This window comes from Neofelis nebulosa, chromosome 2 (assembly GCF_028018385.1).
Source record: "Neofelis nebulosa isolate mNeoNeb1 chromosome 2, mNeoNeb1.pri, whole genome shotgun sequence".
NCBI lineage: Eukaryota > Metazoa > Chordata > Mammalia > Carnivora > Felidae > Neofelis > Neofelis nebulosa.
Genome location: NC_080783.1, coordinates 77,605,939 through 77,631,591, shown reverse-complemented (window position 1 = coordinate 77,631,591; position 25,653 = coordinate 77,605,939). Strand labels below are relative to the sequence as shown.

At 33.9% G+C, this 25,653-nt stretch overlaps 1 protein-coding gene across 4 annotated transcripts in view; it reads left to right on the top strand.

Moving 5' to 3' along the window:
- GALNT13 (polypeptide N-acetylgalactosaminyltransferase 13) overlaps window positions 1-25,653 on the top strand; it is a 540,886-nt gene that overhangs the window by 312,495 nt on the left and 202,738 nt on the right. For all 4 annotated transcript variants that reach the window (XM_058715238.1, XM_058715236.1, XM_058715237.1 and 1 more), the window contains exons 5-8: window positions 6,926-7,092; window positions 7,708-7,915; window positions 11,001-11,171; window positions 24,075-24,192. In XM_058715238.1, coding sequence (XP_058571221.1) covers window positions 6,926-7,092; window positions 7,708-7,915; window positions 11,001-11,171; window positions 24,075-24,192 — 664 coding nt within the window. The remainder of the gene's footprint in view (window positions 1-6,925; window positions 7,093-7,707; window positions 7,916-11,000; window positions 11,172-24,074; window positions 24,193-25,653) is intronic.

The window sequence follows — 25,653 nt, the reverse complement described above, 5'->3', positions numbered from 1 at the left end:
TAACCTTCCTTCTTTTGAAGAACCCCTGAGTCTATTGAATTAAATAGCTATATTGTGAAAAAGGATAATATGTCAAGAGGATTGAGGCATACATGAGGTACGAGGCTAAGGAAGGGGGCTGAGTGGTCTTCTCTGAGATTTGTGGGAGATGTAGAAAGAAATTCCCTAGCTTTCTGTTCCTGTTTCCTACAGCATGACACTCTCCTAGCCGAGGTCCTTATGACATACTTCAAACAGAAGGCAACAAATATAGGATATTTGGAAATGTTTATTTCCCAGTAACCCTCCCTCTCCACCCAACTCGATACTTCAAAGAGCACAGAAGATGCGAGAAGAGGATCTCATAGCAAATAGGCCAAGGATGAATACAGGGTCCAACCAGATTTTAAAATAAAGGTGCTTGGGACATATGAATTTTAAAAACAAATTAGTCAATAATTATGACTTACAGGAACTTACTCTTGGAAGGTTTAACACAACGTACATATAAATCAACATATAGAAACCTACGCAAAATTAAGTGCTTCATTTTACTTGGGGCCCCAAGCTGTTCAGTTATGAAAGAATCACTTTGCTGTTGCCCAAGTTTTCTTTGCACGGATACATTGGCGAATGATGAAATTTCCCTGTGTGAATATGAATTTTAATGATTGGGAAACATAGAAACCACACATAATTCTGCAAGGTTCAAGGCAATTCCCATAGCTCTTAAAAATAAGAAGTATATAGAGGACTTGTATTGTAAGTCTTTATTTTTAATTACTATTATTAATCTTCTTGATTGAGGCAGTAAAAGGTAACCACTGACTCACTGAGCAGCAATTCAACAAGTCATGCAAACTACAATGTTGACAGCCTTTGTAGTCCTAAATGGATTGTGTCTAACTAAACCACTGTGTAATTACGGATTCTTTGTGATTTCACATTCTCCTCTTATAGTCAATTTTTCTTTCTTTGATGTGGCATGTTGTGTTCAGTAACTTATCTGAAAACATCAATATGGTTTTGAAAAGGATAAAATCAAATTGTAACGGTCTATGTTCCTATAATGTGTGCATAGCCAAGGGGAAAGATGGTAAATAGGTATGCTATTTCATTGTATTTCCATGCTCCCGACATTGGAAATATGATTCTATGCCCACATTCTCTCTAAAGAAGACCAACTGGATTTATTTCTCATATATTTATAAATCAACAGCTGATACACAGAAGACTGGACCACCATCAGTATACATTCAGGTGACAGAACAGATTGTAAATGAAGTAGAGAAGACTTTTTGACTCTAGTGCTTACAATTACAGGAAAAGTGCCTATTAATTTCATCTGATATAACTGCAAAAAAGAGCTATATTAACCTTAAGCATCTAATTTTAAAATTTTGATGTAAATAAAAAGGTTTTACATATATTTATATATAGATATATGTGTACATATACATACACACACACACACACACACATATACATATTTAATATCAGTGTTTCTGTTAAATAACTTTAGGCAACCTTTCTTAGCTTTGGCTGCCCATTCAAATCCCCAAGGGATTTTTAAAATCTCATCGCACCTGGCAATCAGAATCAGAATCTCTGTGGCTGAAACCCATAGGTAAGTATTTTTTGGTAGCTCATGGGTTTATTCCGGTATGTAACCAAGATTAAAAACCATAGATACATTATTACAGAATTAAAAAGAAATAATCTTTCACTTCCTCTCAAGTATTATAGATTTAGCATGTCATAATATAGTATAAATATAAAACACTGTTATAATAAAACTTATGATTTTACTGGAATACCAGATTTCAGGAACTGCATCTGAGTAAATGGGCATCAAACATTCCTTTCAAATTGATGAAAATTGCTATTGCTGTCTGCCACTTTTACTCTCAAAGTTAATTACATATACATTGTATTCCCACAATAATGTCAACTTTTGCCAATCCCACTTAGATGTTTACATAAAAGAAAAATAATGTCTCCATTGGACAGATTTATAAAATAATATTTGGTCTCTATTTAATCTCAATGAAAACTGATATTCTACGCAACGTTTTAATCGAATAATTCTAGGGGAATAGCTATTTCTCTGATTTAAAGATATATACTTGAGTGTAAGATTAAGGCATATTTTTAAATTCAAATGTTTTTTCTAATATTGCACACACCAATAATATCACTTAAAACATTTAATATAACATATAATATGGGGTAGAAACATTACTGTTACTAATATTATTAAATAATAAAATTTATTGTTATTATTATTTATTACTTTAGTATGTGGAATACTGAACCAGTTCTGTGACTGGAGGCTTGTACTCTATAAAACAAAGGCTTGAACTGGTTAACATTTGAAAGTTGTTTCCAAATCCACCATTTGAAGATTCTAGGTTTTATGTGTAGTGCACACCAAACAATGTCTGCTGCACATGTCAGATTACCTACTTTAATCTTATTATGTAAAAGATGTAAAAGCTGAGGTAGACAGTGGTGAAATAATTCTTGCAAACAAAGAAGTCGTTTGTCATGTCTCAGGAGAAGAGGTTCTTAGAGAGGTCCAATCTATTTAAGTACTTACCCCACCTCCATCATACAGGTTTCTTGTTTTTGTTTTGTTTTAAATTATTTCTTATAAAAGCAGTGAGTTGAAAACTCTGACAGCTTAGATATGTAAAGGCATTAGAAAAGAAGGAGACTAAAACTAAACAACCTTTAAGTACCTTTTCTTAGCTAAACAAAAAAATATTGGGGGGTACCCTGGGTGGCTGTTGGTTGAGTGTCCAACTTTGACTCAGGTCATGATCTCATGTTCTTGTGTTGGAGCCCTGTATCAAGCTCACTGCTGTCAGTGCAGAGCCTGCTTCGGATCCTTTGTCTCCCTTCCTGTCCCGCTCACAGTCTCTCTCTCAAAAATAAATAAACATTAAAAAAAAGTATTGTATTTACCTGTTCTAAGATGTACCTTTTTAGTTTTGTATGTCTGAAATCAGGATGAGTTTTACAGTCAACAGTTAGTTACAGTCATTGCCTACCAGGTGGCAGTTGTTATATAAGCAGTTGTATTTCTTAAGCTTGTACAAACGAAAGTGGTCATGGCTATTCACATAGGCGTACTTCATCCAAGCTACATACATTGTTTGTACTACAGGTGCAGAGGTTAACTGTCATTCAACATATCTTGAGAAAAGTTACAATCTGATTCAATATTGGAAAAAAAAATGTGGGCAAAGAAAGGCAAGGGAACAGTGGCAAGTATGAAATTTCATACCAAAATATTTATTGTTGGAGTAACGAGCACAACTCTGTATTTTCTTGTTAACCAACAGCTGACTGATTTATACAGCCTTGCTTCTTTAGTGTGTCAACCAGGAAACAGCAGGGACAATATCACCAGGATCTCATTAGAAATGCAGAATCTTGGGCCCATCCCAGAACTACTGAATCAGAATTTGCATTTTATCAAGATGCCCACCTAATTGCTTTGCACCTTAAAATTTGAAAAGCACAACTTTATAGTGACAAGAAAGAGAGTCATAAGATGAAGCTGTTTTATATTTTGTTACTGAGATATGTGCTAAATATATGCCTCTCATATGTTAAGCAATGTAACCTCAAGCTGGAGACCCTTGGACTAGATGAAAGAAACTTCAAAGCCACAAAAAGCTTGTGTGACTGATTCATAAGCAAGCATGACAATATTGATAGAAATCTATGTCCAAATAAGTTTAAAGGATTGTTCTGTAAGCTCTATTTTAGGTTTGAAATAGATTCTAATGATAAAAAAGCATATGCTATGGTTTATTTGATAACTTGCTTTTCTTTCCTAGGGATACACAAAATGATAGTGTATCTTACTAGAGGTGAAACAATAGATGTGATGAAGTACAGGCAATGGTAAAGGTACAGTGTAGAAACCATGGAAATAATGACTCCCGTTCATAAGCATCTATACATTTGAGATAACAGGATAACTGATATTGAAAATGATTAATTTGTATAGCTTAAGAATTGTTCTTATTATTCTAGAAATTGTTTTATTATCACACAAAACTTTCTTTGCTTAGTTGTTTAAATAGGAAGGAGAGGAAGAATTAATAAAAATATTAGACATTTTATTTTTATGCTACGTTAAATAATGATACAGTGGAAATTTTCTCTAAGTAAACATAATAGTTGCATTCATAGTAAATTAGTTCATCATAACTTTGTCACATATATTGAATATAAAATTAACATTTGTGACTAGATTTTTTAACCGCAAAAACAAAGCATGATAGAAATAGTTTAAGAAGCTGGATTTGAATATATGCTTTTCATTTTAAAAGATTTATCTATGCGCCTGGATGACTCAGTCGGTTGTGTCCAACTTCAGCTCAGGTCATGATCTCATGGTTTGTGGGATCAAACCCCACATTGGGCTCTGTGTTGACAGGTCAGAGCCTGGAGCTGCTTCAGATTCTGTGTCTTCCTCTCTGTCTGCCCCTCCCCCACTCACACTATGTCTCTCTTTCTGAAAAATAAATAAACAAAAAAAATTTAAGGGGTACCTGGGTGGCTCAGTCGGTTAGACGTCCGACTTTGGCTTGGGTCATGATCTCACGGTTTGTGGTTTCAGGCCCTGCGTCAGGCTTGTGCTGACAGCTTGGAGCCTGCTTGAGATTCTGTGTCTCATTCTCTCTCTGCCCATCCCCTGCTCATGCTCTGTCTCTTTCTGTCTCAAAAATAAATATTAAAAAAATTAAAATTTTTTTTTAGATTTATCTAAATGTCTCATCCATTCTTTCTTTGTTGGCATTTAGAGTACAAAACATACAACATATATGCTTATATAACATAAAAAAAAGTTAACTTAAAAGAAATCACTATTTTTCCAATGATAGCCCTTACAGATAAACACTTTTCCTTGTGTTAGACCAATAATTGTTGACTGTTGAACTGCTTTCAGCCTGATTTTCTAGTTTTATTTTTTATTGATGATGATGATGATGATGATGATGATGATGATGGTCTTTACCATACTTTTTGCTTAGCATGCTGTTTCCTTGAGGCAGAAAAATGGAGGTTTGAGGAAAATTGTGGAGAAAACATTTCCGATTTACCAAGATGGCTTTCTGAATTCATTTAGCGATAGGCTTCCTGGATGCCCAAGTCAAATGCTGATGAGACATATAGAAACCATTTCCATCTTGCCACCAGAATGGGAAAAGAAGACTGCAAATCAAAGTACTTTTTCCCATTATATTTTGATTTTCCTCAATACACAATATATTCTATAGTATGGATGATAATTTATTTCCAAATAAATATATGCAGAAAAATGTCATAGTTCAGGTATAGTACCTTCTTACTGACTACATTGCAGAAGGCTTCACTGCGTAGATGATATTTTAGACCATTTTAAAAGATGATTAAAGTCTCAATAGGCATACAATCAGTATGTCTTTAATTATATGCCTTACCTCCCCCATTTTATTGAATTTTTTTCATTCACCTGTGAAGGAGACTAATTTTAACAATGCTTATTTTGTGTCATATATTAGATCATTCAGGAGTGGCAGGAAGTATTGAGTTCATTTTATTTTATGGGATGATTTTAATTCTCTAGCTCCTTAGAATATTTTACATGAAACAATCACCTAAGGTGAATAAGCTTCCATTCCTATTTCATATACCAAATGGCATTTTTAATGACTTTTGTAATTTTATAATATTATAATTACAATGACTTAAATATCTGAATGTTGACAAGTTGATGGGGTAAGGACCATCTACATGTTGAACTTGGGATGATCACTAGAGCACCACACATACCATTTATCCATGTGTATCTTTTTAAGTTTATTTATTTTGAGAGAGAGAGAGAGAGCGCGTGAGTGAGCGACAGGCACTGACAGCACAGAGCCTGATGCAGGGCTTGAACTCAGAAACTGTGACCTGAGCCAAAATCAAGAATCAGACGCTTAACCAACTGAGCCACTCAGATGCCCCTTTTAAACCTTTGTTAAGTTTATTTATTTATTTATTTTGAGAGAGAGAGAGGGAGAGTGCAAATGTATCTTTTTAGATTGCTCAAATACTTAAATCTGGGCTTCTTTGGATTTCTAAGAAAAATTAAAAGTTTTTCTCAAAACATCAAGTTCTAAAAGTAATAACAATTATGGCCAGTCTGTGTGACTGGCAGCATCTGAATCACCAGGAAGTTTTTTTAAAAGACAAATGCAGACTCTCAGGCTGCACCCCAGACTTACTGAATCTGAATCTGCATTTTAACAAATCTCTAGGTGATTCCTATGCACATCACACTTTGGGAAGTGCTGGTAGCCTATTCCCTTTCCTCATCTCCAGTGTTGATTATAGAGTACTAATTGGGAATCTGCAAAGTAAATCTAGCCCCTAAACCTTTCCTTCAAATCAGACATGGTTTATAGCATTCTCAAACTGAATGGAAAACACATATGCCTCGATTTTAGAACAGAAAAACAATCTCAGTTTTACATGCTTTAAAACCCTGGGAACATATATCTGTTCATGTTCTTATGACTTTTTTGAGCTAAATGATAATCTTTTTTCTAAACAAGGAATAAAATTATATCCAGTCAATGAATTCATATGTCCCTGTTGTACCCTAGACTTCTATTGAGAGTCTCAGAATGTTATTTTAGCTTTCTTAGCCTTGTGGAAATCATGTTGCTTTGTTCCCTACAGGAATTAAGATAAAATATTAGTAACCATGCATATTTAATTTTCAAAATGCCAAGTAATTACTCAAAGCATTTTAAAAAGGAAAATTATCTTAGATAATCATGAAATGTTTCCTTAGTAAGGGGCTATCAAGTCTAAAGTTGTGTTATCATGGATATTCTTTATTACAATGATCAGAATGAAAAATGAATTTATTAACATGTCTCTCTTCTTTCTTTTCCAGATGCAAGACAAAGGTCTACCCTGATGAACTTCCAAACACAAGCGTAGTCATTGTGTTTCACAATGAAGCTTGGAGCACTCTCCTTAGAACTGTGTACAGTGTGATAAATCGTTCCCCACGCTATCTGCTCTCTGAGGTCATCTTGGTAGATGATGCTAGTGAAAGAGGTATAATTATTTTTCCTTCTTAATAGAAAACTTTATTATGGTCAAAAAGATAGCTTGTCAATGATCTGTATTTTCCTTGTAATTACATGAGTCCTGAAATCACCTGTCAAATTTTCATCACTGTACCTGGAACTCCAGGAATATGAAACTAATTCTTTCGGTTTCTCCCATGATTCCATTTGGTCCATACTAACCTAAGAAATTAGCCAAAATAATTTTCAAAAGTGTTTATTTTTTTCCCAACTCAAACAATCAAATGATTGAGCCTTAGTATGACTTTTTGGACACCTATCGTGTTTTGTTTTGTTTTGTTTTGTTTTGTTTTGTTTTAAGTACAGGTAAAAGTGAAATAACTTATAATTAAGAAGTCTCTGTTTGTCAATGTGGCCCAATTTCTAAATTAGAGTCTGGTATATTAAGGTCCTATAATGTCCTTATCTTTGCCAGATTTACTGATAAAAATCTCTATATATCTATTTCACCTAATGCAAAAAAAAAAAATGTTGATAGAAGTCTGCTACCATTTCTGTTTGCTGAATTCCATCTGGGTAGTAGTATTTCTGCTATGTCTTAAAATAGTTTCAAAACTTTATCAATTCTTATTGCACATTCCAGATTTTCTCAAGTTGACATTAGAGAATTATGTGAAAAACTTAGAGGTGCCAGTAAAAATTATTAGAATGGAAGAACGCTCTGGGCTAATACGTGCCCGCCTTCGAGGAGCAGCCGCTTCAAGAGGGCAGGTCATAACTTTTCTGGATGCACACTGTGAGTGCACGTTAGGATGGCTGGAGCCCTTGCTGGCAAGAATAAAAGAAGACAGGTAAGAATTCATGTGTTACATATGCCTGGGTTTTGACTCGGCCTGTTAGGACAGTTCCAGGTGCCAGTCAAAACTTCTCTGTAAATTGCTTTTTGAGATTCATTTTCTAGCTTTAATTTTTTTTAATGTTTCTTTATTTTTGAGAGACAAAGAGAAACAGAGCATGGGCCAGGAAGGGGCAGAGAGAGAGGGAGACACAGAATCTGAAACAGGCTCCAGGCTCTGAGCTATCAGCACAGAGCCTGGTGCAGGGCTCGAACCCATGAACCCTGAGATCAGGACCTGAGCCAAAGTCGGCACTCAACCAACTGAGGCACCCAGCTGTCCCTTCTAGCTTTTAAAGAGCACCCCTCCTCCACTGAATAAAGACCTTGGCTTATTCATGCTGAACATGAATATTTGATTAAGAAATAGTCAATAATCCAAACAGTAAAAAATGTGTTGAATATTCATTTTGTAAGGTGATGAAACTTAGTCCAATCTGAAATGGTGCCATATTTTATAAAATACATTTCAAAACACCTGATTTCATCCTCACAAGCACCCTATGAGGTAGGCAATGTAAATGTTCTTGTGTGTACCTAGTAATAGGGAAGGATGAAGAAGTGAAGGAGCTTGACCCAGTTAGTTATTGGAAGTGATGGGAACAACAGTTCAGTTCTTCCCATTCCTAGACCAGTCTTCTCTCTACTAGTTCACTGCCTTTATTCAATGTCTTATTCAAAACCACCTAGAGGATCTTAAAAATGAAGACACACACTCACACATTCCATTGGAATGAAATCATGATACAAAAAATTATAAGAATTTTAATTATATAAACGATGTTGTCAATCTATATACACAAATTGTAAAATCCAAAAACCTGAATAATACTTTATAGAAATTAAGAACCCTCATACTTACCTGCAATTCTTTCTGATGATGATGTGGTCAAGTACAAGCTTCTTTTGTGAATATTCATAAACATTGATGATAAATGATTATAATTCTTAAGCACCTAATGAAGTCACCTATGTCGAATGCTCTCTGATATAATAACAAAGCATCTTATGACACCTTGTTTGCGTAGTCATTTCACCTACAGTAGAAAGGTCTTCTTAGAGTTGAAGTTTTTAATTAAACATCCAAGACAGGGGCTGCTTAGCGTGAGCTAGTCCAGCTACATCAGGATTTGGTACTTGCCAGGAAGATAGATGGAGGTTGTTAGTAAAATGGGCCATAGCGGTTGAAGAAAGCAGTGGGAACCTTTTATTCAGCTGAGTGTTGTATACAGCTAGTAACATTTTCCAGTCTGTGTATTGGCCAATATGCACAGGAGGGTGAGACTGGCAAAGTAAAATGAACTTAGAGCATCTTAAATGCATTTCCTGGCAACTCTTCATACATTTTGCTGCTTTTTAAAACATATGTTTCATATTCAACTTACTGAATTTTTTATGCAATATTCACTATCATCAAGAATAGATCGTTTATTTTTTAATGTAACATGTTTAGACTGCACTTTCATATAGCGAACCCTAATGTTTGTCCATCTTATAAGTTCTAAAGTTGCCACAACTGGATAATAAAGTCCCATTCAAAGTTAGTAGATCTAATTTTGCCTCCCTAAAAATTAAGTCATTAAGCTTAATGAAGAAAGGTATTGATTTTGTAGGGACCAGAGTTACCAAGAAATGTTTCCAAGGCTAGATAAATCCTATTGATTTCAGAGAACTCCAGGCTTTGGCTAATTGTGTGGAATAGAAGACCTAACTGAAAAATGAACATTAGTGGGGCACCTGGATGGCTCAGTCAGCTAAATGTTCCACACTTGATTTCGGCTCAGGTCATGATCTCACAGTTCATGGGATCAAGCCCTGCATTGCGCTCTGTGCTGACAGTTTGGAGCCTGCTCAGGATTCTCTCCCTACCTTCTCTCTGCCTCTCCCTCACTCACATGCACACATGCACACTCTCTCTCAAAATAAATGAATAAATGTTAAAAAAAATAAAATAAAATGAACGTTAGTGATACTGGTGTTACAAAACCAGGATAAATAATGGACAACATTTATTTGCTTTCCACATTTATGGGCTATTCAAAAGCATATTTGTGTATTTACCATCTAGTAAATATGAAAAATAAGCTCTGGTTTCCAGAACTAGCTACCAGCAAAGCAAACTTGAGTAGACCTTAACATTTGCTGTAGAGATGACAGACTGATCCCATAATGCAACATATAAGCCAGGAGTAGAGGAAGACTGAGGAAAGCACAAAATGGATTAAAAGAATATCTAATCTTCTCTCAAGGTGAAAGCCTCTTACCCTAAAAAGCCACCATCGAGAACACCAAATCTCCTGTCTCTTCCTCTTAACTTTAAGAAATGGGTCATGAGATAAAATGCCAGAAACTTAAGTTGCTTATCTTTCCCTATTTTAAAATACACAGATTGTTTACAGTAAATTCCAAGATCTAGAAAGGACACACTTAGAAATTGTCAAGTCCCTAATATCTTTCAGAGGAAACATTTACTTACACTGATGTTCATGATTTTTATTGTTTCTGTTTGTTGATTTTTATTTGTTTTTTTCTAGCAGGTATTTTCCCATGAAAAGAAGTTTAATTTTTTTCTTAAAACTATCTTTTTAAACTAACTTATCCCCTTTCAGATTCAAAATACCAGGTCTAATTTGCCATCATCCACTCTCTACTTCCTGAATGCTATTGTTTTTCAGTTGGCCCTAGCTAAAATGATGCATAATATCAAAGCAACTCTACTAACCATGGTGTTGGTGGAGGTTTTATAAAAAATAGACCACGTTCATCCTGCTGAGTTAGTACTTTAGAATGCATTTGGAAATCAGCTTGAAGACCAATTAATATATTTGATTAGATTATAAATGATAGAATGAAGTAGAGACTGTAAAGAGGATGTAGTGAAAGGAAACGATTCCACAGAGAGAAAGGATAAAATTAAAATAAAATCATATTAAAGTCACAAGATGATTAAATTTCAACTAGTCAGCTATACTGAGTTTGAAGAAGCTAATGTAGTGTTTAAATTATTATTTATATGTAAACTGGTTTTGATTTTTCTGCAGGAAAACAGTTGTATGCCCCATCATTGATGTGATTAGTGATGATACCTTTGAATATATGGCTGGATCAGACATGACTTATGGGGGCTTTAACTGGAAACTGAATTTCCGTTGGTATCCTGTTCCCCAAAGAGAAATGGATAGGAGAAAAGGAGACAGAACATTACCTGTCAGGTACGTAGCTCATATCTTCCAAAGGATAGCATGTGTTTTCCTATAATTAAGGAGTATTATGAATTTGTGTTCTCATTTTTAAGTCTTTTAAAGGCATATGTCTTTTATTCATATACACATTTACATTATCACCACTTACATAATTATCTAAGCATCAATGACAGTATTTAAATTTAGTTTAAATTAACACAGGAAAATTTAACTATTGGCAGGAGTGCCGAATTTCTCTTGAGACTTTGTATATTCTTATGTTCAAAATATATTTACTGTGAATTTTCTATGTGATAAATATGTGCTAGCCTTGATGCTTCAAGTACATATATATCTTAGCTAAATGTGTATGCTTTATAATAGAGTTATTCTCAAAATTGAAATAACCAAAAATGTTTTGGCAAATACTCTAAATTTACCAACTTCAAAGAGCTGTCTTCCTTATAGATACAAAAGAAAGATCCAGTTGGAAAATTTTAATATATTAATGATTATGAAATATTTATTGTTTGTACTAAATTAATTTAAAAAGCTACTTAACGTGAAGTATTTATTCATAAATGTGTTTGCTCTTAATACAAAATAAGAAATATCATATGCATCTTTAGTTGTTTAAATAAGCATTACTCACTTTATTAACACAAAATTACCACCTTCTTATTTTACTATATTATTGTGTACCTCTTACTTGCAACCAACAGTTGATTTCCTAACAACATATTGTAGAGGTAGTTCACTGATTTAGCTCTTTAAAAATGAATTTGGGGGGCACCTGGGTGGCTCAGTCAGTTGAGTGTCTGACTTTGGCTCAGGTCATGATCTTACAGTTAGTGAGTTCAAGCCCTGTGTTGGGCTCTAAGCTAACAGCTCAGAGCTTGGAGCCTGATTTGGATTCTGTGTTTCCCTCTCTCTCTGCTCATCCCCCACTCACTCTGTTTCTCTCTCTCTTTCTCTCTCTCCCTCTCTCAAAAATAAAATATTAAAAAGAAAAAAAAATAATAATAAATGAATTTGGAAAATCATGATTTAGTTTGAACAATAGAGAAAAGCCCCAAAACAATATGTATAAACCATTATCTAAACAAGAATGTCTCCTAACCTACTGAAGAAATGACTTATCCATTGGCAAGACTAACTATCTAATGAATTAAAACTAACTCTAAGAATTGGCTCATGGAAAAGAACAGCTCTGTTTATTACAGAAGAGTTAAATATTGTGCTTGCTAATCCTCTTGAGATATTACTACATGGAAGGGAAAAATAAAATGTGCCTCCAAACAACTGCATGAAGACATGAAGTTATTATGTCAATATTTAAAGTGTAACTTAGTGATCTTCAAGTCTTGCTGTAATCTTCACATTCACCAAATCTTATGGATCCTTGCTCCTAACAGCTTGAGCAACAGCTTGGGTTGCTCATTTTACCGTTGTTTATTAGAAATCCTGTTTTCCCAGATCATGGTTTCATTTAGTGTTAGCTGATTTTTCAGCTTCAGATTCCATGTGAAAACTATCAAAATACTTGGGCAGTACACTCAAACATAATGTGTTTATTCATTAAAAATGAAGTTTAGGGGAACCTGGGTGGCTCAGTCGGTTGAGCATCCGACATCAGGACAGGTCATAATCTTGCAGTTCATGGGTTTGAGCCCCGTGTCGGGCTCTGTGCTGACAGCTCAGAGCCTGGAGATGCTTCGGATTCTGTGTCTTCCTGTCTCTCTGCTCCTCCCCTGCTCACACTCTGTCTTTCTCTTAAAAATAAATAAACATTAAAAAATGTTTTAATGAATTTTAAAGAATATGTGAGTGTGCTCATTGTTTTCTTAAGTACCTTGGCAAAAGACATGCTTCATTTAACTTATTTTCTTACAAAGTCAAAACGTAGATAACTAAGAGGTAGCCAACATTCATAGTAAGAAAATACTGATATCATTCACAAAGGTAAAGATCTACATATAAATTGACCATTATTTTTCATCTTTCATTAATTAAAACAAAAAAGGAAACATCCAACTTGCAACGTTTTAACCACAATTTGTGTGCTTTTATTGTCGTAACATGGAGACCCAATAAAAATCTAAGAATATTTTATCTATTTGCCTCAGTAACTGCACAATATTTCACTTTCTAAAATGCTGAGGGAGCTGGAACAAGAGAAACAGAGAAACCTCAGTCTTTGCTGAAGTTTCCAAATTTTTATGGCAAAAGGTTAATTAATTCATGGGCTGTGTTGTAACAGCCTGCAGGTAATTTTCATCAGCATAGCTGTAATGTGAACTTTCTTTGTACTTGCAATCTATTACGTGAAGACGTGATCATTTTTCTCACATTTGTACAAACAGATAAATCATTCTAAGGTGTTGAAGACACATTTTTTTTCTACTTGATTAACGGAATTCTGAATAGCTACAGTGATTAAAATGGGGTTGAGATTTTAGTTTTCTTAGCAGAATGCTTCATTTAAAATGTCAGCTATGACAGAACTTTCTAGTGACTATAATTGGCTAGTTAGTCATCATTTAGAAATACAATCATGCATCTGCATACATAGAGAACCAACTTGAACTTATGACTTAAGCTTAGTTGTACCACATTTAAAGTAAAGTTTATAATGGTTATATGTATTATTCTACTGTCACCTCTGGGCTTTGGTATTTTCATTTGGATATTAAGTGGAGTTTGCAAAATACTTGGTATTTGTGAAATTATGAGTACGGAATAATAGCACACATAATCTTGAACATTTAGTCTTCTTTAATCAGTAAACTGTCCTTGACATTTCAGTAGTCCTATTATGTGACTTTTCAGTAATATCTCAATTATATGTGCAACAATAGGGTAATCAAATTGTTACACTAGAGGTCGTAAACGGGGAGCTTATGTGTCAGACATGCTTTGTAGATGTGTTTTTTTGGTGTACATAGTTTTTTACATTAAAAAAATACCAATGTTTTAAAAATGAGATGTTCTAAGTAAATATATGAATTTTTAGCTATTCTTGAAAAGTCAGAAGATCTTGCTACAATGATCCTGTATTCCTACTTGGCACCATCCGGTGGAGTTAAGTAGAAGCTACCCTTTAGAAATGGCCTGAAAAGTTAGCGCAGTGCCCCACCTCTATTTTTTGTGTGTTCCTGACTCAGAGGCTGAGGATCAGTGTCCATTTGTCATCATTCTTATACTTAAGGAAATGTTTTGGTACCTGTGTCCCAGTCAAAAGTCAGAGAAATATGCTTATTGCAACTATAAATCTTTTAAATTTGTGACCTTGGGGTGCCTGGGGGGCTCAGTCAGTTAAGTGTTTGACTTTGGCTCAGGTCATGATCTCACCGTTCATGAGTTTGAGCCGTGCATCGGTCTCTCTGCTGAGTCCATTCCAAATCCTCTGAACCCTTCTCTCTCTGCCCCTCCGCTGCTCATGCTCCCTCCCTCTCTCTAAATAAATAAATAAACCTAAAAAAATAAATAAAAATAAATAAATGAATTTGTGACCTTGACTTCTAAGCTACTGCCTAAGAAATACCTGAGTTTGAAACTCACCAAACATGTTAACCCGGTATGAATATGCATCTGCATTACCTGATGGAATAGGCAACCTGTAGCAAAAGTTATCTGGTAGTGCAGATAATCTCCCAAATGATTTCATTCGTTTAGGGGTGCATGCCTTTTTCCAGTACATGTAATTTTCGACTTGATATGCTTCAGGCTATTAAAATGAGTTAGGTTACATATGCAAATGAACATGCCGTCACACTGTTGAGCACTGTGCTAGGTTCTGTACATACAATGATGAATCTGGCTGATTCTGCCCTGATGTGGCCCACTGGCACTGGCCATGTGTATGCTAGACAAGAGAATGAGGCCAGCCTAAGTGGCCAGAGTGTTGATGCACAGGAGTTAGACTACGTCAACAGCTAGAGTGCTATGTGCTTCTGGAAAAGAATCTGGCTTTAATCTTATTGATGGTTTTAGTCTCTTAATTTATGCCCTGTCGTAAATCCTCAATAAGTCCTCAATAAATAAATAATAAAGTTATAAAGATATTAGATTCTACTTTAATCTCTCATGGATTAAAATAGATTATTAATTTATTAAAAACCTACCAGTGAGGGGTGCCTGAGTGGTTCAGTTAGTTAAGGGTCTGACTTTTTATTTCGGTTCAGGTCATTGTGAGTTCAAGCCCCGACTGGGCTCTGTGCTGACAGTGTGGAGCCTGCTTGAGATTCTCTCTCTCTTTCTCTCTGCCTCTCTCTCTCTCTCAAAAATAAATAAGTAAACATTAAAAAAAAACCTACCAGTAATTTATCAAGTCTGTATAACTTTCTTTATCTGTTGTGTCTTGCCTTATGGACTCTTACATTTTGTCCTTATTAATATTCTTAATATGACTTCGTCCTTACGTGGAGTACCATGCTCAATATCTTTCTAAAGTAAAACAAAGAGTTTTAGATTTTCTTCTAATATTTGCTATCATAATAAATCAAACATAGATATAATGATGAGTTTTATTCTTTACATATTTTACTTACTTGAATATCCCTTTTTATTAACATTTGTCTGATAATATAGCTTAATTTTTCTCTCAATTGGAATCAGGAATTTATAAAGAAGATCAAATAAATTAAACATTATTAATAATTTCTCAGATTATAATTACTGTTCCTTTACTGTGAAAAACTCATAAGATGTTCACATATATTATTTCCTGTAACCTTCTAGAATGATATCATTGAAGAAGCATTGAAGCTGGCTTTGGAAGATCTGGGTTTTATTTAAAAGCTACTCCAATAAGGAAATTACCCATTCTTTTCAATAATAAAAGGAAAATTATTCTCCCTCTCTTGTTTAACTCATGACGTACTAAAATATTAAATGAGAAATATATTTGAAAGGAGTTATTTAAAATTTATTTCTGATAATATACATCACAAACATATGCATTGCTAAATAAATGTGACAAGTAGCTGGAAGTATAGAGAAGCAGAAGTATTTTGTTATATTTCCTTCTAGAGTGTTTCTTTTCAGATATGTTTCTCCACAATTTAAAAATTGATATATTATGGGGCTCAGTCAGGTGAGTGTCAGACTTCAGCCAGGTCATCCCCTCACGGTCGTGGGTTCAAGCCTCATGTTGAGCTAGCTGCTATCAGCATGGAGCCCATTTCAGATCCTCTGTCCAGCTCTCTCTCAGCCCTTCCCCCACTCACATAGGCTTTCTCTCTCTCTGTGTCTCAAAATTAAATATTAAAAAATTGATATATTATTAGTATTTGCCCATGGCATTTTTTTTCAAGTAAAAATTGGAGTGGCTGCTAGAATCTCAATTATTTACTTAGATTTTCCTTTATTTTTTGCAAAGACATTTGAGAGTTATTTTACACATTATTTTCTGCCAATTGTGTTTTCTGATCTATAGTTTTTGCATATACTCTGGTCTTTTTAGAATTATGCAACCGAGGAAGATGAAATTCGTTTTAATATTTTTGATATCTTTTGCCAGTTTGAATCCCCCCCAAAAAAATTATCACTGACTCTAATTTATTGTTCTTCTAGTAAGTATAATTAAAAAAACACTTATTTTATCCTATAAAATGTTATCCAAATATAAGACAATATTTCCTATTATTTAATAACAGCTAAGAATATATTTCTTAATTTTTACCTGTTAGATTTTCTCTATTTGATTTTCTCGGTGCAATGAAAATACATTTTTACTTTGGAGGAAAGAAATAGAGATAGATACTCTCAAATCCTGTGAAACACTTCTTTACAATAGGAGATATTAACACAAAACACAGGGAGGGGTCAAATTTATGTGAAGAACAAAGACTTTGATAGAAAAAGTTGAACTTTGGAATGTTCTAATTGTTCAACATTCCCATCTACTCGTGTTAAGTTATGATATGTGTTGGTTTTGAAAGAAAAAAAAATCCACCTTAGGTGGAGTATGTGAATCTATATTCACTGGAGAAAATAGCACATTTATATTATATTACCTCCTAATGGTTCAGAAGATAATTTACCACACTTCCCTTGTGGTCTGTCGAGATGAAATGAAAACAGCATTAATTGAAACATTTAAAACATCTTGCCCCATTGTTTATTTTGACCCGTCCTAAACATAAATGAAAGGAAAAGGAAAGATAAAAAAAAATTACACCAATTATTGTAATTGGAAGCTTGGGGTTTTATCAGGTTGTGAAGATTATGAAAAAGGATTAAGAAAAAAGGAAAAAAAAATAACTATTCCCTTCCTGGCATATAGGTCTTTAAGCACAAGTTAAAGTATTTGATTCCAATACTTGTTGGTAAATGCATCTTTGGCAGCAAAATGAGCCATTTGCCCATATCAAGCAGAATTTTCTTTTTTTATTCTTATCCTTTAAAAATAGCTTTGTGTTCCATAGGCTGTACAGGATGGAACATGCTTCCTTGTGCAGAGTCTAAACCAGCATGAGTGCTTAAATAGTCTCTTCTCTACCAAAAGCTGCATCTTCTTACCCAAATACATGTTCAAATGAGTACCTCAGCGTGCAATATTTCACTAAACCCCATTTCATTTCTCTGTAAAAACCTTTAAATAAATTCAACATCTGGTTATTCATCACTAATAAAATAATAGTTATGCTACTGCTTCCTTTCTATCTTTTCTGCTTTCTATTTTGGGAATAGTAGAATAAAGAATGAAGGAGGGAAACTCAGTTTCTAAACCTGCAAAATGGTTAACCAAATTATATTTTATGATTAAAAAAATTGAGATTATGTGAATATTTCAGCTATTTATGCTTCACATTTCTGTAAATAATAAAATATGTGTGTTTATCATTTCTCTTTATTGTGGCATATAGTATATGAGAAATGTTATTAACACAGAGGTACACACTTACAGTCTAGATATTGTGTTATTTGATCATTGTGAATAACAGCCTGATGCTGAGCTATATAGTCTCCCAAATCTTTAGACTTTTCCCCCAGAGACGTTATTTATTTGCCAAGTGAGATTAATAGAATCCTAATATGTTAAAGGGAAAAATTAGTGAGAAGAAATGATGTTTCAATAACTTTGAAAGAAATTGCTTTGAACAGCAGTGCTAAAATTCACAGGACAACATTGTACATAATTTTGGAGCTGAAATCAGGAAAAGTATATTTCTAATTATCTATGCCAAATTCTATGATGTATATTGATAAACTGAGTGATTACTAATTGGTAAAGAGCAAGAGGGAGAAGGAGAGAGGAAAGGAAAGGAACATTATTTCCTTAACTGGACCACTACCTAACTGGGGACTCTCAAACAAGTCATTTAAACACATTGCAACTAAATTTGGTTGACCAAATCTGTAGGGATTTTAAAGCTCTAAAATACTACAATTCTATTAAAAATGAATTAGACTTGGAAAATAATTCTTAAAGAGCTGATTATAATCTTGCCAAACACAGATGTTTTCTCTTCCTTATTAAAATTAATATTTATGTGGTTCTTGTTTTGTACTGGTACTATTCTAAGAGTGTAACATGCATTGTTACATACATCCTCATTTTATAGATGATTAATTGGAGCCCAGAGTTTAAGTAGTTTACCGAAGATCACACTGTGGGGTTGCGTTTTGAGCTTAATCAGTCTAGATACATAATCCAAGCTCCTAAAAACTAAACTCAGTCCCCTCTCGAGTCTCCCGTGGTTTACCTGCTTCTCACACACATAGTTATCCTAGTGTGGAATACCGGATATATCATCTTATTGGTGGAAATGCAGGCATCACAGTTTAATATTACTGAATGATCAAATGTATTGTCATAATTTCTTTAAATTTACCAACTTCTGGTGAAATACTTCTGTATTTTTCCATGTCAAATGCTTACTTTTTGGAGTCCTTTCCTATATTCTACATTGTTGCAAAACTTTGCATCTTTAATTCTAAAATACTACCAAACTCAAATCCCAAAACTTTTACTAGATGTTACAATCCTGGAATTTGCAAAGGTATCTTTGTTACTCATCAGTTTAGCTGATATGAAGAATGAATAATTTTTTTTAATTTCAAAGATAAAATTGCACATGATTTTAACTTACAAATAGATTGTATTATGGTCATGGGGATACATGCTTATTTGTTTATTTCACTTATTTAACAAATATATATTAATAATCCAATAATATTAAACCAATATATTAGCTATATGTATAGAGGTGATAAAATGTATACAGAAGTAAATATAATACTCAAAAGGAAGTGACACAATGCCTTGAGAAAGACAGAGCTATCGAAGGAGGCAGAAGTGGGAGATTATTTCCAGACTGGAGAAGGAGGGCTGTACTGAGGGCAGGCTGCATGAAATAATAGCCTTCAGCATAAGAATAGAGCACATTTGAACATACAAGAGGAGTTTAAAAAGGAAAATCCTTTTTAAGTGGCAAATGGATGTGGACACACGAACCAGGGTGGGAAAGTATGAAGCATTTATTATTAACTGCTTAACACTTGGAATACAGGGAAATAGTTAAAAGGAATGGAGATATCCTTTGGACGGCACCACATCACTGATGCCAGAATAGGAGCTGGGATTTATTTCTTAAAATAGGTATTTAAATATCTGGTTGACACTTTGAGAGGCATTTTGATTTAGAGAAATTAATCTGGCTATGGTTTGTAGAATAAATTTTGGAAGCAACAGACTCTAGAAGCAAGAAGATAACAAAAGAGACATGAGAGGACTAAACTTGGACAGTGACCATGATAGCAGAGAACAGAGATAAGAGTCAAAAATACTTCGGGGGTGGGGGGTGGAAAGAAGTATTTGGGAAATGATTAAATGAGGCACAGAAAAGAAAGTTGCTAAAAGGGATCTTATCACTCGGTATTGAAATTCTGGAAGGAAATAGAAGACAATGAAGGAGAAGCAGATATGGAACAGGTAGCATATTCTCAGTGCTATTTTATATACCCTGAGCAGAGTCAAAGGGGTTTTTTTAGAAAACATCTAGAAAGGAATTAGAAAACCACAATGCAGAAAGAAGAAATGAGAAAAGGAAACACAGATTAGGACTCTGCCTCACAAAGATGACAATAAGAGGCATAAAACAAATGAACTTATGCAGGTAAGGAATATAGGAAGAGGAAAGTTCCATTGAGAGACTCTTAGGGAGACTACATATTGGGACAAAAGAAGACAATTATTAAGTGCACACATCTACAAAACATTATTATGATTGTATATTTCACTCATGTCATAGATATGCAACTAAGAACTGGAGACAGCCAGCAAGGAAAAGGAAGAGGAAGGGAAATCAATAAGATTCATAAAATAAATAGGAAAAACCTCTCTGGAAGAATGCTGTTGGAGTCAGAGATGAAAAGCATTTCATTCAGGGAGGTTGCTGAATTATGTCCAAATGCTTCCGAGGGAAGACATTTTAAGGAAAGCCTATTCAAGTTCAGAATCAGCAGGACCCTTTTAGAAAGAGGTTACTGTAGAGGTGGGAACAGAATCCAGATTCTAGTTAGAAGGTCAAGAGGAATTGAAGGAGTATGTAGAAAGCATCCTTTCAATAAGGTTACCAGTAAAGGGAATAGATAATATATGTTCCCTTATTTCAGTGAGTAGCAGGATGGAGTGAAGGGCTATTTTGGTTTAGTATAGAACTTGATTGAACAGTATTGTAAGCTCAAGGGGACGATCTAGAAATCAAAGTCATAGAACATAAATGTAATAGTCAATGAACAAGTGGCTGAAAGTGTAGTCAGAAAAGAGCCAGCTGAGGGCAAAAGAGTAAACGTTAGCTCACAATGAGGAAAGGAGATACTCTTTCCTCTGAGGCAGGAGGAAGGAAAAGCCATGAGGAGATATATACACATACTGAGATAGAGATTGGGGGAGTGTAGATTTCATGACTGAAGAATTTTTTTATTTATGCATTGCCTTAATCATCAGTGTTTTGAGGAGAGTCTGAGACTTAGATAAGAGTCAGTTAAAAAAATGAGACAAGTGAACAGATTAACACAGATGACAGGATTGTTAGGTGTTGTAGACTAAGCGGAGAGTCAATAAGTTGACTTGTGGTATAACTAGTTGACCTCATCTTATTACTCTTTCAGTGAGTCTCTGGTTCCTAGATGCAGAAGTGAATAATACAAGGATAGATTTATCCAGACACTGATATTTACAAAAAGAGAATTGGGTCAGATAAGAGAAGGATAGAGAATTTAGGAGGCTAAGCTATTTTTTCACTGACATGGCAAAATCCTGGAGAGAGATTGAGAGGAGGAGAAGGGAACAATTCCTGAAGCGGGTCATTACGTGAGGCAATGGAGTAGCAGAGGAACCCTAAGCAGCATTATAGGATAAAAAGTGACTGTCACACGCTTGAAATAGGGGGGTTAAAAATAGAAAGCTGTGTTTAGCAAGGCAGATTTCAGAGTTCAACATCTTGGGTCTGAAGTAGACTCAAATGATTTTGAAATCCAAAATGAGGGTGTGTATGGGACGTCGTAAGTGAAGGACACTCAAGACCTTTGAACAATTATTGATAACAGCAATGATGATGACAAAGATATACCACTTAACCTTACCAATAATTTGTTATGTGCTGGGAACTGTGCTAAGTGCTTTACTCCTACTAACTCAAATCATCTTCACCTACTGACTGTGTAGGTAATATTCACAGCCATTGGGCCGATTATTTTTTCCACCCAAAATGGACTGAATTGATTAATAAGGTTAGATGATATATAGATTTTTAATTTTGTAGACACCCTAAACATTTAAAGTCCACACAGGCATATGTAAATAGTTCATTAGGGACAATGCAGAGCGATTAACTTAGAACAGAACATGTTGCATAACACCATAGATATTATATAAGGCACAGTCTCTAGATTACTTGAGAGAGCTGACATTGCAAATACAAAAAAAAAAAATCTTTCTAGGAGCATCTGTCTTCAGAAAATACAGGATTTTTTTTTAGTAATTGTGATTTTATGTTTTTATTTTTGTTACTTTTTAAGCATAAGTGAAATTTGAGTCATTCTTATGGTTAAATATAGAAATTATTTTAGTCATTTATTGTACATTTCTCATATATTTATAGGAACTATGACCAACTGTAAGATGAAATTCAATGCATGTATTTAAGCTAAATGCATTAGTACTTTATTAGCAAATAGATAAGTGGGTAGGCATTCTGAACCGATCATTAAAAATGCATCACTTAACATTCTTAAGCACTTGGTTGCATTATGATAAGATAATTGCAACGAGTTTTGTTCCTTTTTTCATTAAATAGACTATGTAGCACTATTACACCTTATATAGTAATTGCCATAGAGTTCCAAAACCCCAATCAGGTGAGGGTCATGGCTACTCCATAATTACCATCTGTTTAGCTCTGTTAGTGTTTCTCATTATATCTCAGAAGGTCAGTGATTCTGTTCATGATAGGAACACAGCAAGACCAGAAGTAATAAAATAGTTCTGAGACTAGGGATGCTGTGCTAGTCCAGCTGATGGACAGTTAATTGCTTGAGTATAAAACAGTGAGAGCACTGGGAGAAATAGAGAATTTTGCAATATGGTAGATATCCAAGTACAGTATTATTTGGTGGTTTTTCAATGAACTATACTGTTCAATTAGAGGACACGAGCATATCCTGTGACAGAAGAGGATATAATCTCCAGAAAAGGAAAACACTTGTTTTTTTTGTTTTGTTTGTTTTATTTTGTTTTGTTTTGTTTTGTTTTTTAACAATCTCCATCTACTCGAATGTCCAAACCCCCTAGACCAGTGTTTCTCCTTTTTGCCAGCACATTAGAATCAGCACCGGACTTTACACACTATCAAAGGTCTGGTCCCACCCCAGGCCAATTAAATCTGAATCTGTGGAGTGTGAGTGATACCCAAGCATGGAAACGTGTTTTTTAAAAGTGCTTCCAGTGCCTCTAATGCACTATGAAGGTTTAAAACTACTTTTCTACAATTAACATTAAAAAATAATCATCACCAGTGTAGATAGGTCCATTTGTGAAAAACTAGAATTTTCTTTTTTAGTTTTCTTTTTAGTTTGGTTATATAGGAAGACTTGTGTAGTATTAGCCATTGACTTTAATTCATCTTTTAAAATTAATAATTAATTAATCCTTTAAAAAATGAACATCTGACTCCTTAGTTTCAGTAGAGAAATTTCAAGTGTGAGAATCAAAAGGCATTTATTCCTAGGAAAAAGTTTTAAAATCTGTGCCAAATATTCTTCTAAGCCTCTAAATAACAAATGTGATTTATGTTTATCTAGGGTCATCTGATTAACTCTATCATTTTAATTGGGTAAAAAGAAGAATAAACAATTAGATGTAAAGCTCTTGCATTAAAAAATATGTAACTACCATTAGATACTTAATTGCCTATAAACATTTTATAGCGTTTGATATTTTTCATATGAAATAGGCTATAGATCTTTTCATAGAGAAACCATTTCCACAGGTTTCTAGTATTCATATTAAAATGATTTATAATTAGGCAACAAAAGATCACAACTTGTAGTTTTATGACCAGTTAATCTCTTTAAGGGTAGGGCTAAGAGCCCTAACTTCTTTTCACTATGCTTTTCAGAAGGAATTTACATACCCGCCTCTTAAGTGGCCAGTGTTCCTTCCATTATTTGATCACCTATAAGAAAAACATAGACTAACCGAAATTTAGTTTTACAGAAAATGTGAACTAAAATGCTACTTAATAATTTTAAAACCTCTTACACTTTGGTTTTATGTTTCCAGTTTGAGATTTTTGAGTACTAGTTTTTTTGTTTTTGTTTTTTTTTTTTAATTTAAAATGTCTCAGAACTATTTGCTACAGTCTCATTAAACTCCACACATTGTTTTCAAAAGATATTCTTTTCTTTTTGTTTTTTTTCAACTAGGACCCCTACTATGGCTGGTGGCCTATTTTCTATTGACAGAAACTACTTTGAAGAGATAGGAACTTACGATGCAGGAATGGATATCTGGGGTGGAGAGAATCTTGAAATGTCTTTTAGGGTAATTGCATTTTACTTTATTTTTTTTTTTTTACTCTGAACACACTATGCTGTAGCATGCACATATAGACCCAGTAATTTACTGTCAAATCTTTTTTTTTGTGAAGTGATGCAAATTACTGATCAGTTGGTCATTTTAATACTTATTTTGAAGCTCTGCTAGTCTTTTTGCATGCAGTATTTATTGTTAAATGGGAAATTGCAGCTACTTTTAAAGTTTTCAAAAATAATTCTTTTATTCATAGTATAAAGACTTCAGGGCTTTCAGGTTTTGAATAAAGAAGGGCTTTATTTTTTAAATAAAGCATTACCCTATAAAATCAGATTGTGTTTTTGAACTGAAGCTTGGAAGTGTTTATGTTACCTGAATTTACAAATGGTACCTGTGGCTATTCTCAAATACCTTTAAGAATAACCTGTGGTCAAAGGAACTCTGGATAATTCTGCAAGTAGCATGTTGGATTTCACATTTATAGACATTATTATTTGATGAATCAGTTTGAATAATGCAAAATTACTTATTAAATGACTTCCAAATAGATGAAAATTAAGAGCTAATCATTTGTATGTATGATATTGGGAAGTGTATGAATAATTTTAAATTTCATTATATTCAGAAATTTAAAACGGGCACATAAATGTGCCTTCATGCTAACAAATGATAAATGCTGGGATACTGTGATTTCTTCAAACCACATATATTATTATTTTTAAATGAAATAAGTAACACTGTTTTTTTTCCTTTAATAGAATTTAACATGAAATATTCAAAACATTGTATTGATTTTGCTAAAATTGTATAATGAAATTATTAGTATTTAGATATATTTATCTATGAAGTTCAAGAGTTACGACTTAATTTCTCATTTAGAAAGTAAAGATTGTTTTTCACTAATAAAATAGAACTATATTTGATGTTCTGTAAGAAAGGTCAATATCTGAAAATAAGAATTACTTTGAATTTATATAATATGGAATTTAGTGAATCTCAGATAATCTGGATCATTTTAGGAGCACAGAAATGGCCTTGTTATATATTTTTTGCCTATAAACCTTTCTTATAGCCAAATGTCTGAGAATACCATTAGTTAATGGATTGTTCTTGTTTCCATATTTGCTTATATACTTATAGTCAGATTAGAATTTACTCTACAAGATTTCATACCATACTCAGGAATATATTCTTGACGTCAGGCACATGATACACAACCTTTAGGGACATTTGGGGACCCAAGCGTTTTACCTGGTGTAGTTCTCAAAGTGGAGTAAATAAGAGATGGTAGTTAATAAAAGAAGAACAAAATAAAGAAAAGGAAGGAAGGAAGGAAGAAAGGAAAGAAGGAAAGGAAGGGAAGGAAGGAAGGAAAAAGGGAGTGTGGGTATGTAAAAACTGAAAAAAAGTTTTGTTCTTACCCTGAGATGTAGTGATGAGAGTATTTATTCATTCATTAACCAACATTCC